The sequence below is a fragment of the Centruroides sculpturatus genome, unplaced genomic scaffold (assembly GCF_000671375.1).
Source record: "Centruroides sculpturatus isolate CEXI.00-Female unplaced genomic scaffold, Cexi_2.0 scaffold943, whole genome shotgun sequence".
NCBI lineage: Eukaryota > Metazoa > Arthropoda > Arachnida > Scorpiones > Buthidae > Centruroides > Centruroides sculpturatus.
Genome location: NW_019385262.1, coordinates 165,136 through 181,100, shown reverse-complemented (window position 1 = coordinate 181,100; position 15,965 = coordinate 165,136). Strand labels below are relative to the sequence as shown.

The 15,965-nt window shown below is 30.2% G+C and overlaps 1 protein-coding gene across 6 annotated transcripts in view; it reads right to left on the bottom strand.

The window, feature by feature from the left end:
* Positions 1 to 15,965, bottom strand: part of LOC111636844 (gastrula zinc finger protein XlCGF26.1-like) — a 97,819-nt gene that overhangs the window by 58,568 nt on the left and 23,286 nt on the right. For all 6 annotated transcript variants that reach the window (XM_023382226.1, XM_023382224.1, XM_023382228.1 and 3 more), the window contains exon 2: positions 2,013 to 2,070. In XM_023382226.1, coding sequence (XP_023237994.1) covers positions 2,013 to 2,045 — 33 coding nt within the window. In that variant the 5' untranslated portion in view covers positions 2,046 to 2,070. The remainder of the gene's footprint in view (positions 1 to 2,012; positions 2,071 to 15,965) is intronic.

Here is a 15,965-nt window from a genome sequence, read left to right as displayed (position 1 = left end):
AAGTTTAAATTTAAAGAACAACATATATAAAAAGTTTGTAATACTGGATAATTGTCAGTTATTTTATAAACAGATAAAATTATTTGGAACATTTAATAAATAATTTTTAATTAGTAGCAAGAATTCACATTTTAAAAAATATGAGATATAATAAAGTATTCACATACCATCATATATTTATTTAGTAGTGGTTGCTCCATTAGGCATTTTCTAATAAATCATTTCCTAAATAGAAAATATTGTGATTTATACCAATTTTTGTGTATTAGTATTTAACTATATTAAATATACAATAATGTTAATCTTATTCAGAGATTCTCTTCTTTATTTCTAAAAAATTATACATAGTGTACAGTTATAAAAATGAAAAATGCAAGCATTAACTATTACACACATATTTGTACTTAAAAACTTACATATTACACCCACACATACAAGACCACAATACACATATTTTCATAAATATAAGAAATGTATTGCAATAGTTAATAGAAAACTAATTAAATATTGTAAAGTTTNAAATACAGCTATATACACAAATATTGTGAGTAAAAACATAAATATAGCAAAATGATGATAAACAAAATTATAAAACTTCAAATAATGCTCTCCAAGCATGTGACATGACTGCAGAATCAAGCTAATTGTGGTCTATTTCTTACTAGCCTTATAAATTCTGAGTGTTTCTTAAATTTGGAATATCTAATAGGATTTGCAATTTAAGTTAACAGTGCATTTAAAATGAAGTAAGTTAGCAATAAAAAGTAAATCACACTTGTACAATGCTTTATTAAAATTTAATTTTAAATCAAATTATAAATTCTTTTATACATATTAAACTGGCAGGAATTGCACTATAGGGAATCACTGTGCATTAATTGAATCAATCCTCTAGTGCTGATGGTTCTCAAAGTATGATTCACTCCAGGCAAAGCACGTGTCAGGTGGTTTTCAAAAATGCAAGTGTTTGGTGAGAAGAAAGGAGATTTTTGTATATCAGAATTACTGAAGAGAGAAAATATTATGACACATCTAAGATGACATTTATAGGATAGATTGTGGTTCATGGTTCATCTGTGATTCGGTGTAAGTGGTCCATAGATCAAATAAATGAGAATCATTGCTCTAGTGCAGGGCTTCTTAAACTATGGGTTGCGACCCCATTTGGGGTCACTTAGCGAAATCTTGGGGTCACGAGATTTTAATGCAAAATATTGAAAATAATTTGTGAGAGTTTGAAAATGAGTTTGAAAGTGAGGCATGCTTTGTGTCATAGGTTTCGTGAGTTGCGGTTTGTGTCACTTCTGGTGCAGCAAGACAATGATTCAGCAATCCTGATTGTAGTGTGAACTAGTATAGTGTTGTCGCTTTTCACTGTATTTAGTTGTCTCTGTTCCATTGTAACACAAGAATGGACTGTGGTAGCACACCATTATTGTTTTTGCAAATTTGTATATATCTTTATTTTATATTTTTGGGTCGCGAAAAAAATCACAATCATAAATGGGGTCATGAATAAAAAAAGTTTAAGAAGCCCTGCTCTAGTGTACATTATAAACTGCATTACAGTAAGTCCTACACTAAATTACATGATACAGAGCAAGGTATTCCAGTATTATATTCAAATAAAATAAGCACATGAATTGCCTTTAGAATAAAAGGAAGAATAAAAGATACAAAAAATATAATAAAATTTGTTAAAATTATTACAATATGACAATACTTGAAATGTTAAAAAATAATATTGAAATTTGTCTAGAGAATATGCAAAATTTTAAATCTAATTTTCTTCTAGTAGTAAATTACTATAACTGAAGCATAAAGTTCTCTGAAAATATTTTAGAAAAGTTTAAATTTAAAGAACAACATATATAAAAAGTTTGTAATACTGGATAATTGTCAGTTATTTTATAAACAGATAAAATTATTTGGAACATTTAATAAATAATTTTTAATTAGTAGCAAGAATTCACATTTTAAAAAATATGAGATATAATAAAGTATTCACATACCATCATATATTTATTTAGTAGTGGTTGCTCCATTAGGCATTTTCTAATAAATCATTTCCTAAATAGAAAATATTGTGATTTATACCAATTTTTGTGTATTAGTATTTAACTATATTAAATATACAATAATGTTAATCTTATTCAGAGATTCTCTTCTTTATTTCTAAAAAATTATACATAGTGTACAGTTATAAAAATGAAAAATGCAAGTATTAACTATTACACACATATTTGTACTTAAAAACTTACATATTACACCCACACATACAAGACCACAATACACATATTTTCATAAATATAAGAAATGTATTGCAATAGTTAATAGAAAACTAATTAAATATTGTAAAGTTTTTTAATGAACAACAAACTAATTCCACATCTATACATAAGCAATTTTTTTTAAATACAATAACGATTTTTGTAATTTCTCAAAATACAGAAATCTGTACAGTCCATCACTCACCAGACTGACATGTCCAATAATCCAACACTTTGCAGGATGGCACACATGAAATGTTTGTGTTGCCACATGTCAATGTATGTGACAGAGAGACTGATGTACTGTGTGTACTGTCAGTCACTTGTTGTATATGAAAATGGTAAAACAGTCAAAACTATGATTAATATGATAAACTAACCTATAAATCAGAGCATTTTTTACTACTGTACAATATGTTTTGTATGTATTAGTTATGTGCCAGATTGTAAAAAATGTACATCCACGGATACAGATACGACTCTCAACCTTCGTACTTAGTCGGCGCCAGTGCTTGTGACCTTGGACCGATAGTTGACGCTTTGCATTAGTAACATGACGTGTTTTTGTTTATAGTTTAGTTTGACATGGATAGCATAGATTACGTTTGTATCTTTGGAGAGTGTTGAGTTAAATTAAAATAAAAACAATGCAGACAAAAATGTTTAGTAGTGTAATATGGAAATATTTTACGATAGTAAATAAATTTTGCCTGATAAAATTTTTGCAATATGAATGTGCCAAATATGTGATTTTAAGAAATAAAAAGTGATTTGAATTGAAGTTATTAGTATTTTATTGCTATCTATCTTTAAAATTTCATATAAGTAATGAAATTCATTAAGATAAAAGATCCGTTAAATATCCACTAAAAAGTAACAGATACAAATATGGATCTTTTTTTCCCCTCAGATATCCACGGATATGGATATCCGGCACATCACTAGTATGTATGTACTATACATACATAAAAAATCCAGTAACCTGATACCCTCTAGTACAAAATATGTTGCAATATAGAATGTCTATATTGCATATATACAACTGTACTATACAACTGTTTTGTTTCCTATTTAATCTAAAAACAAATGATTATCTTACAGTAAATATAATTTAGCTAAAGAAGTCTTTTCAAACTCAATGGATGTATTTTCTTTATTAGACAATTCATTTGTCACTAGTATATTTTAAGTTGAAGTCTTTTCTTATTAGTGTGATAAGTTGTATGCCATTGTAATATTTGTATGATGGAAATAAAAGTATAGTCTGAACAATGAAAGATTGCACTTTATCAATACTAACTGTGCCTATTTTAGGGTAACCTGAATGAGATAGTTCTGTGGTAATTTTGCTATACATGCAAGTACTTATGCTGAATCAGTTTTATCAGTTATAATATATTGTTTTTCCTTGAAAAGAGCAATTGTGTAAACAAAAGTAAACTCTCTGTAACCTGGGTGATTATTGAGAAAGTAAGGGAGGGCAGGAGGGATGATCTGTGAATTTAATAGTCATACATATTTTTACTTCAATGGAGACTGTTTTCTGGATTGTCTTGGGATTCAAAGTTCAAGTTCCAAGCAAGTTTAATGGAGCTCTAAAAAGAAATTTTAAAAAACCACAGAGAGGAGATTTTCTCCAACACATTTATATACCATCAAAATACGGTTATGTTAAGTATGATGTATTAGATTCCAATGAATAATGCCATGTTTTTTACTTTCGAATTGTATTTTATCTTCAAAGTTATATTAATTAAACTCCAAGTAAACCTGACAATGACATTTTAAATTGAAGTCTTGTCTACATTCATTTTCTTCTAATAAAGTAAATTTTTGATGGATTTTAGTGATTATTGTAATTATACAAACGAGTCATTATCTAAAGCAACTGAAAAGGGATGATACAAGTCCAAAATGCATTTTTTTAACCCTAGATAACTAAACTTAATTTTCAGTTACATTATAACTACACATTCATCGAGCAGACTACGCATTAAAAAATGTTAATATCAACAAAATTGTTTAATAAAAATAAGAACTTGTTACATGGCACAATAGTATGGGTAAATAGGAACCAAATAAGGGCAAAATATTTAGGAAATAAGATTACACGCAGTTGCTACATATGTTAGCATTATGGGAGCCACAAATCGCATTTTTGCATTTCAAGCAATAGTGTTTTGTCATTTGTCAAGTTTTCGATGGACATAAATAGCATATTTTATGCGGATTCGACACAAGAGCTTCTTGGCCGGCGTTGCCCAATTATAACTCGTCAGAGACTGCATTTCAGAGGAGCTTCTACACTGGGCACATCACTTAGAATATCCTGTATCATGGTTCTGATATCATGCCTCAAAGGCACTGTCTATAACTGCTGTCGTAGCCTGGGCTCTATGAGTTTGTCGCCCATCTTCATAAAGAAATCCCGCCGGGACATCCATTTTTTTTTTTTTTTCTAACGTAATTAGAGACATAGATAGCTGTTGATTGCCAATAGGTTTAGCATATTATAAAGCACGTATAGTGGCCATTTTTTGGTTTTTCTGTTATTACTCATATTTGAACACATTTGATCTACTGTGTCTACTGCACTCTTTGTACTATTATAAAAATGTATTATTTGTGGTTCTCCTGTATTTTCATCAATGTTAAGTTGATCATGAATAGTTAGCAAAACATAAACAACTTTATTTGACTTGGCTTTGTACGAAACCAATGTCTTATTGCCGTCCAAACAAAATATTGAAGTACCAACAGCGCATGATTTAGAATTTTTAAATTTTTCAGGAATTTCTCATTTATTACTTCTAAGGCCAAGACTCCACTAGCATAAAAACGGGCGTAAAACCCCTTGCCGTAAAAGCTTTTAATCACATGACCCTGATATTTTACACCCAAGTAAGTTGTAAAACCAGCGTAAAAGTGAGTTGAGCAGTGTTTGACTTTTGACGCAAATACGACCATAAAACAGTACCATCCACCAATCAGAAGTCAGTGAAATCTAGGTCATTGCGACACAGTGCTTAAATGGTGAAAAATAAGCTTTTGTGTACGTTTCCTCGTGGCTACTCTAGAATAGATCCAGAAAGATTTATCAAAAACATCCGAAAGTATTTGTGTATCTACGACAAGAAGTATCCCGATTATAATAATGGATACTTAAAGAACGTGATATGGACTGAACAATGCACATGCCAGTTTTAAACCAGTTCGGGACTTGTGTTGGAATAAACTTAATATTTGCCAGAGATATTTGCAAGAAGTTAGAATTTTAAAATTACACTTTCTGTCACTCTTAGCCTAGGGATAAGTTTGGGTGAAGGTGTGAAGATAAAGGCTTTAACTTTTAAAATAAAATAAATTTATAAAAATATTTGCAAGTATTTTGTTTCATCATAATTTCACAATTTCTATAAAACTGGACAAATTAATTAATCCAGACCATGAATTTAAAAACTGGCTTGTCCAGGTAAAAACCAGCCTGGTGGCAACACTATCCCTAAAGTAGACCGAGTTAATATTGACCAAATACAATCTCATTGCACTGACTAAGTTTTGTTTGAAAATGAAATGACTATGCAAAAATAAGTTAATTACATGAAAAAAACTGCTCCTGTAAATACGATTACAATGACAGTATAACAATTAACATTAGTAACTCAATGTTTGAAATTAATCCTCTTTTTACTTATTGTTAGTATAAGATATGAAAATCCAGTTGATACAAATATTTAAAATAGTATTTAAGTATTTAAAATAAATAATAAAGTTCATTTGTTATTTTTAAATTTAAAAACAGCTTTCTCTAATCCTTTATGATGATCAACTCCATGTTATAAACTGAAATTCATTAACATGAAAACAAGTTTTTAAGGGTTCCAACAGATTATTTAATTCTGAACCTTTTTTTGGGATATCATCTCCCATCATCAGATTACAACATTATACAGGCTTGGAACAAGCATTGTACATTTGAAAAATCAGAGAGACTTATCTAACAGTGTACTATATATTGTTTATTTTAGTTAATGTTTTTAAAAATTAGAAATAAAATAAAGTAAAAATAAAAATAATATAAAATTAAAATATGATAAGATTAAATAAACATATGAAAACAACAGATGTAAAAACAAACCATATATCAGGGGTGGCCAAGCTTCTTGATAGTCCGAGCCATTTTTCAAAATTTGAAATTTTTCGCGAGCCGCAATTAAATATGTATTAAAAAGGTATGCAAAAAATTCCAGATTACAAATTATATCCGTAGCAAGAGTGATACAAATTGTTTCTTCCAGAGCACAATGTCAGCTGTCCATTGCAATGACAGTTTACAAATTCAAAATCGGTCTGGAGTCGGTCGATAACGGACGATTACGCCACTGTTTATGTTCGTTCGCGCAGTTTTCGATGAGTCATATCATTCTTAACTTGGACGGAAATGAAATTTGTTACAACGTTGCACTTAGTCTTTCATATTTGTTGTTAGTAATTTAAAAGACATTTTGAAACACATACGAAATAATAATAATTTTTTAAAATATAATAACACAAAAATGAAAAGGGAACTTGGGTACATTTATCGAGAGCCACAAATAATCATTCAAAGAGCTGCATGCGGCTCGCGAGCCGCAGGTTGGCCACCCCTGCCATATATGATTAACAGAACACACTCAGCGAATTACTATTAGACCATCAAAATATACCTTATGTTGCCAAGATAATTTATTAAAGCCAAACTAACGTTTTCAGCCCAATCAATAGCCATTCTCAAGTTTAACCAGAAGATTAGAACATTGTTGTCCCAAAATAAAACACACAAATTTAAATACAAAAATAACAGAAAAATTATATATGTATAAATATAAATATAAGAGAAAAACAAAATCAGATATAAAAAATAAAAATCCAGTAATAATACCTTAAACAAACACTAATAGAAAATTATTAAAGTATATTTATAAAACATGAAATTGTAAACTAAGACATAATTTGAATGGGCTGAAAACATTAGTTTGATTTTGATAAATTATCTTGACAACATAAGGTGGATTTTGATGGTCCAAATCGTATATGTTTGAATTTAACAATTTTTTAAATAAATTTAGCAATATTAGCCAGCTTAATCAATTATATACCCTAACCACCTAAAAAGGGAGTTTTTGGACTAATAAACAAATTTGTTATGTCCTTCTGATCCGACTGTTTACTAGAGTTCAAGAATTACTCAGAAGCAATTTTAATTTCTAGATGCTTCATTTATATGTATAAATTATTCCAAACACATTATATGCATTTCAGATCCAACGTTTTTGCCGTTGGATCTGAAATGCATATAAATAAAACATCTGGAAATTAAAACTACTTCTGAGTAATTCTTGAATTCCAGTAAACAGTCAGATTAGAAGGACATAACAAATTTGTTTATTAGTCCAAAAACCCTCTTTTGGGTGGTTAAATAAATAATTTTTTTAAATATTGCTCATGATTGCACCTGTCCAAATTTGAGTCCAATGTATGTAGCATAGGCATACATCTCGACCATAAGTCTTTTAGGTACACAATCTGCCTTTTCAGGTATCTGTCCACCCATATGTCACCTTGGAGAAGAAGCCAGAACTTTTTAACAGGTTGATTGAAAAACAAGTTGTCATATCCAGATGTCAAAAGACAGTGACTCATTGAGATTTAACGAATGCCTTTTTTCAGGCAGTACAATATTAGTTTTGTTGCAATTGACGGCTTGAAATGAATTTGTGAAGTTTGAATGCTCAAGAGTATTCATTCATCTACTTGATCCTATGAATGGAACTTGGATGGTTATTATTCACTTTATTTTTATTGTTATTTTAATTTTTATTAATTTTATTTTATGTGCTCAGTTTTTCATTAATATATATATGTTTTCAAATATATCTTTGTATACAAAATTAGAATAATTAAAAATTTTTATAAACAATATTGAATGTTTAAATATCCCAATTTGAAATTTTGTAGTTTAAAACCTGAGTTTATAAATTTGCATATTCATCATTAAATCCATTTGCTAGGAAATTATGAAAGAAACTGATTTTACAAGTTATCTGTTCTAGCTTTGGTTTTGCATTTTGATCATATGAATGCTCTCAAGGGCAAGTAGAGTAATTGCCAATTCATATAAAACATTGGTAGGCTGATCATATTCAAAATATTATGGTAGTTTGGGTGGTATGTTTAATTTGTGCAGTATGTATCTTAAATAGGTACCTTGTTTTAAGAAATGAATGCATATTGTTTATTGATGCACATCAGATGAAAAACCTGAAGCCAATACAAATAACAGAGAGAAGCATGCTACACCAAAGAAAATAGCTGAAGGGACTGTACTTATGTACATACAAAAAGAACTTTGTATGGGTGGTGAAGACTACCTGTGATACATAATATGCAACATGCACCACTTGCAACAATGGCATTAATTAAAATAGCTGCAAGAGGCAAAGGCACTGAAACACCACCTATATTATCAATGTGTATCTTACACCAATTACTACAAAAGTCTTTTGTCTTCCATGAAGGACAGGCCTTTCAGTATTGCAATGGATGGCAGCAAGAATCAAGACTTGAAAAAAAATCCTAACCATCACTATTCTAGAGATGTAAATGAACAAAGTTTTGAAGTAACTACAAAATTCTTTGATATGTGTTTGGTAGACAGCATTTTCAATGCCTTTAATTCTGTATTTCTTAAGCATGAAACAGACTGGACAAAATGTGTGGCAATAAGTGCAAACAATGTACTGTACAATACTTGTGAATACTGGCAACAGAAACATTGTAACAATGAAAGCAAAGGAAAAAAAATCCTGCAATATACAGTGGAACCTAGCTTAATGAGCACCTCTCATAATGAGCAAACCAAACTGTAAAAAAATGACTCACTTAACAAACAATATTTCACATAACAAGTGACAAGGAGAGGGGAAGTACTGGATTGTGCACATGATATATCAGTCTGTGTTTAACACTCTTTCTATTAGCATCTTAGTGTCACTTGTGATCATGCATTTTTTCAAACTTGTGTTCAGACATATTACATATAGACATAAACAACCATAGCCCGTTATATAATAAACATGCCCCAGTTTTTTGTATGCGTTAGCCGGCATAGCTTTGTAAATTAAAAATCTTCTAATCCGAATACCGGTATTCTTATAAAAATCGTACTTACTCAACCTTTATTGTCCGGTACTTGTAAATTATTTGTAAAACAAACGTTTTCGGCCTCAGTCGAGGTCTGCTTCAGGTTAAATTATTGGATTTCATTCTTCGAAACTAAACGTTTAAAACTAAACGTGCATTCGAAGAATGAAATCCAATAATTTAACCTGAAGCAGACCTCGACTGAGGCCGAAAACGTTTGTTTTACAAATAATTTACAAGTACCGGACAATAAAGGTTGAGTAAGTACGATTTTTATAATAAACATGCCAAACAATACGCCAAATTCTTGGGCTNGACTTGTGTCGGAATAAACTTAATATTTGCCAGAGATATTTGCAAGAAGTTAGAATTTTAAAATTACACTTTCTGTCACTCTTAGCCTAGGGATAAGTTTGGGTGAAGGTGTGAAGATAAAGGCTTTAACTTTTAAAATAAAATAAATTTATAAAAATATTTGCAAGTATTTTGTTTCATCATAATTTCACAATTTCTATAAAACTGGACAAATTAATTAATCCAGACCATGAATTTAAAAACTGGCTTGTCCAGGTAAAAACCAGCCTGGTGGCAACACTATCCCTAAAATAGACAGAGTTAATATTGACCAAATACAATCTCATTGCACTGACTAAGTTTTGTTTGAAAATGAAATGACTATGCAAAAATAAGTTAATTACATGAAAAAAACTGCTCCTGTAAATACGATTACAATGACAGTATAACAATTAACATTAGTAACTCAATGTTTGAAATTAATCCTCTTTTTACTTATTGTTAGTATAAGATATGAAAATCCAGTTGATACAAATATTTAAAATAGTATTTAAGTATTTAAAATAAATAATAAAGTTCATTTGTTATTTTTAAATTTAAAAACAGCTTTCTCTAATCCTTTATGATGATCAACTCCATGTTATAAACTGAAATTCATTAACATGAAAACAAGTTTTTAAGGGTTCCAACAGATTATTTAATTCTGAAATAAACCTTTTTTTGGGATATCATCTCCCATCATCAGATTACAACATTATACAGGCTTGGAACAAGCATTGTACATTTGAAAAATCAGAGAGACTTATCTAACAGTGTATTTTCTTTATTAGACAATTCATTTGTCACTAGTATATTTTAAGTTGAAGTCTTTTCTTATTAGTGTGATAAGTTGTATGCCATTGTAATATTTGTATGATGGAAATAAAAGTATAGTCTGAACAATGAAAGATTGCACTTTATCAATACTAACTGTGCCTATTTTAGGGTAACCTGAATGAGATAGTTCTGTGGTAATTTTGCTATACATGCAAGTACTTATGCTGAATCAGTTTTATCAGTTATAATATATTGTTTTTCCTTGAAAAGAGCAATTGTGTAAACAAAAGTAAACTCTCTGTAACCTGGGTGATTATTGAGAAAGTAAGGGAGGGCAGGAGGGATGATCTGTGAATTTAATAGTCATACATATTTTTACTTCAATGGAGACTGTTTTCTGGATTGTCTTGGGATTCAAAGTTCAAGTTCCAAGCAAGTTTAATGGAGCTCTAAAAAGAAATTTTAAAAAACCACAGAGAGGAGATTTTCTCCAACACATTTATATACCATCGAAATATGGTTATGTTAAGTATGATGTATTAGATTCCAATGAATAATGCCATGTTTTTTACTTTTGAATTGTATTTTATCTTCAAAGTTATATTAATTAAACTCCAAGTAAACCTGACAATAACATTTTAAATTGAAGTCTTGTCTACATTCATTTTCTTCTAATAAAGTAAATTTTTGATGGATTTTAGTGATTATTGTAATTATACAAACGAGTCATTATCTAAAGCAACTGAAAAGGGATGATACAAGTCCAAAATGCATTTTTTTAACCCTAGATAACTAAACTTAATTTTCAGTTACATTATAACTACACATTCATCGAGCAGACTACGCATTAAAAAATGTTAATATCAACAAAATTGTTTAATAAAAATAAGAACTTGTTACATGGCACAATAGTATGGGTAAATAGGAACCAAATAAGGGCAAAATATTTAGGAAATAAGATTACACGCAGTTGCTACATATGTTGGCATTATGGGAGCCACAAATCGCATTTTTGCATTTCAAGCAACAGTGTTTTGTCATTTGTCAAGTTTTCGATGGACATAAATAGCATATTTTATGCGGATTCGACACAAGAGCTTCTTGGCCGGCGTTGCCCAATTATAACTCGTCAGAGACTGCATTTCAGAGGAGCTTCTACGCTGGGCGCATCACTTAGAATATCCTGTATCATGGTTCTGATATCATGCCTCAAAGGCACTGTCTATAACTGCTGTCGTAGCCTGGGCTTTATGAGTTTGTCTCCCATCTTCATAAAGAAATCCCGCCGGGACATCCATTTTTTTTTTTGTTTCTAACGTAATTAGAGACATAGATAGCTGTTGATTGCCAATAGGTTTAGCATATTATAAAGCACGTATAGTGGCCATTTTTTGGTTTTTCTGTTATTACTCATATTTGAACACATTTGATCTACTGTGTCTACTGCACTCTTTGTACTATTATAAAAATGTATTATTTGTGGTTCTCCTGTATTTTCATCAATGTTAAGTTGATCATGAATAGTTGACAAAACATAAACAACTTTATTTGACTTGGCTTTGTACGAAACCAATGTCTTATTGCCGTCCAAACAAAATATTGAAGTACCAACAGCGCATGATTTAGAATTTTTAAATTTTTCAGGAATTTCTCATTTATTACTTCTAAGGCCAAGACTCCACTAGCATAAAAACGGGCGTAAAACCCCTTGCCGTAAAAGCTTTTAATCACATGACCCTGATATTTTACACCCAAGTAAGTTGTAAAACCAGCGTAAAAGTGAGTTGAGCAGTGTTTGACTTTTGACGCAAATACGACCATAAAACAGTACCATCCACCAATCAGAAGTCAGTGAAATCTAGGTCATTGCGACACAGTGCTTAAATGGTGAAAAATAAGCTTTTGTGTACGTTTCCTCGTGGCTACTCTAGAATAGATCCAGAAAGATTTATCAAAAACATCCGAAAGTATTTGTGTATCTACGACAAGAAGTATCCCGATTATAATAATGGATACTTAAAGAACGTGATATGGACTGAACAATGCACATGCCAGTTTTAAACCAGTTAGGGACTTGTGTCGGAATAAACTGAATATTTGCCAGAGATATTTGCAAGAAGTTAGAATTTTAAAATTACACTTTCTGTCACTCTTAGCCTAGGGATAAGTNATATACCTTATGTTGCCAAGATAATTTATTAAAGCCAAACTAACGTTTTCAGCCCAATCAATAGCCATTCTCAAGTTTAACCAGAAGATTAGAACATTGTTGTCCCAAAATAAAACACACAAATTTAAATACAAAAATAACAGAAAAATTATATATGTATAAATATAAATATAAGAGAAAAACAAAATCAGATATAAAAAATAAAAATCCAGTAATAATACCTTAAACAAACACTAATAGAAAATTATTAAAGTATATTTATAAAACATGAAATTGTAAACTAAGACATAATTTGAATGGGCTGAAAACATTAGTTTGATTTTGATAAATTATCTTGACAACATAAGGTGGATTTTGATGGTCCAAATCGTATATGTTTGAATTTAACAATTTTTTAAATAAATTTAGCAATATTAGCCAGCTTAATCAATTATATACCCTAACCACCTAAAAAGGGAGTTTTTGGACTAATAAACAAATTTGTTATGTCCTTCTGATCCGACTGTTTACTAGAGTTCAAGAATTACTCAGAAGCAATTTTAATTTCTAGATGCTTCATTTATATGTATAAATTATTCCAAACACATTATATGCATTTCAGATCCAACGTTTTTGCCGTTGGATCTGAAATGCATATAAATAAAACATCTGGAAATTAAAACTACTTCTGAGTAATTCTTGAATTCCAGTAAACAGTCAGATTAGAAGGACATAACAAATTTGTTTATTAGTCCAAAAACCCTCTTTTGGGTGGTTAAATAAATAATTTTTTTAAATATTGCTCATGATTGCACCTGTCCAAATTTGAGTCCAATGTATGTAGCATAGGCATACATCTCGACCATAAGTCTTTTAGGTACACAATCTGCCTTTTCAGGTATCTGTCCACCCATATGTCACCTTGGAGAAGAAGCCAGAACTTTTTAACAGGTTGATTGAAAAACAAGTTGTCATATCCAGATGTCAAAAGACAGTGACTCATTGAGATTTAACGAATGCCTTTTTTCAGGCAGTACAATATTAGTTTTGTTGCAATTGACGGCTTGAAATGAATTTGTGAAGTTTGAATGCTCAAGAGTATTCATTCATCTACTTGATCCTATGAATGGAACTTGGATGGTTATTATTCACTTTATTTTTATTGTTATTTTAATTTTTATTAATTTTATTTTATGTGCTCAGTTTTTCATTAATATATATATGTTTTCAAATATATCTTTGTATACAAAATTAGAATAATTAAAAATTTTTATAAACAATATTGAATGTTTAAATATCCCAATTTGAAATTTTGTAGTTTAAAACCTGAGTTTATAAATTTGCATATTCATCATTAAATCCATTTGCTAGGAAATTATGAAAGAAACTGATTTTACAAGTTATCTGTTCTAGCTTTGGTTTTGCATTTTGATCATATGAATGCTCTCAAGGGCAAGTAGAGTAATTGCCAATTCATATAAAACATTGGTAGGCTGATCATATTCAAAATATTATGGTAGTTTGGGTGGTATGTTTAATTTGTGCAGTATGTATCTTAAATAGGTACCTTGTTTTAAGAAATGAATGCATATTGTTTATTGATGCACATCAGATGAAAAACCTGAAGCCAATACAAATAACAGAGAGAAGCATGCTACACCAAAGAAAATAGCTGAAGGGACTGTACTTATGTACATACAAAAAGAACTTTGTATGGGTGGTGAAGACTACCTGTGATACATAATATGCAACATGCACCACTTGCAACAATGGCATTAATTAAAATAGCTGCAAGAGGCAAAGGCACTGAAACACCACCTATATTATCAATGTGTATCTTACACCAATTACTACAAAAGTCTTTTGTCTTCCATGAAGGACAGGCCTTTCAGTATTGCAATGGATGGCAGCAAGAATCAAGACTTGAAAAAAAATCCTAACCATCACTATTCTAGAGATGTAAATGAACAAAGTTTTGAAGTAACTACAAAATTCTTTGATATGTGTTTGGTAGACAGCATTTTCAATGCCTTTAATTCTGTATTTCTTAAGCATGAAACAGACTGGACAAAATGTGTGGCAATAAGTGCAAACAATGTACTGTACAATACTTGTGAATACTGGCAACAGAAACATTGTAACAATGAAAGCAAAGGAAAAAAAATCCTGCAATATACAGTGGAACCTAGCTTAATGAGCACCTCTCATAATGAGCAAACCAAACTGTAAAAAAATGACTCACTTAACAAACAATATTTCACATAACAAGTGACAAGGAGAGGGGAAGTACTGGATTGTGCACATGATATATCAGTCTGTGTTTAACACTCTTTCTATTAGCATCTTAGTGTCACTTGTGATCATGCATTTTTTCAAACTTGTGTTCAGACATATTACATATAGACATAAACAACCATAGCCCGTTATATAATAAACATGCCAAACAATATGCCAAATTCTTGGGCTATGTAAAGGTTATAATTAAATATTAAAAATTAATTAATTTGACTAGAGATAGGCAGTTATACTGTCATCTCGTATTAAATTTAAATTCATGGGAAACTATTGCATCGTACATTGAGAAGCATCACCCTAATAAGGTAGTGGCTATGCACACTAAAAATTTATTTAATGATAATGCTGTATTGCATTTTCACCAAATTTTGAAGCATCAGTAAAAACAAATGTCTTTAGACAGCTTTCTAGTAAAGAAGAATTAGATATTGTATGTACTGTATCATAAATAATAAAAAAAAATTGAAATAATTAGTTTTTGTTTTCTACAAATTGAATTCACATTCCAGGTTAGTTCATTCTGCACTAGGAGAAAAGATGATGATGATTCACACTCCTTAACATTGTATATTGTATAATTTTCCTTGAATAAACATTATACATAAAATATTTGAGTATTTTGTTCAGGATGGAATGCATTACCATATTTTCCATTAATTTATATGAAGAAAATTGTTTCGCTTAACAAACGTTTCACATTACAAGTAAGATTCTGGAATGAATTATGCTCATTAAGCAAGGTTCCACTGTACACTTTAGGATGTCCTTGTGATATATCCTATAATGCTGCTAGACATGGTGTATAGATTTCAAAAAGCTAACTGGTTTTGACATAGATGATTTTCTCACTTACCTACGAAATCTGTTTAAAAAATACACAGACTGTTTGAATTGCACAGCTCCAGTTGGTTCTGGAACCAACTGGAGCCGTGCAATTGGGAATCTGCTAGGTTTGTACA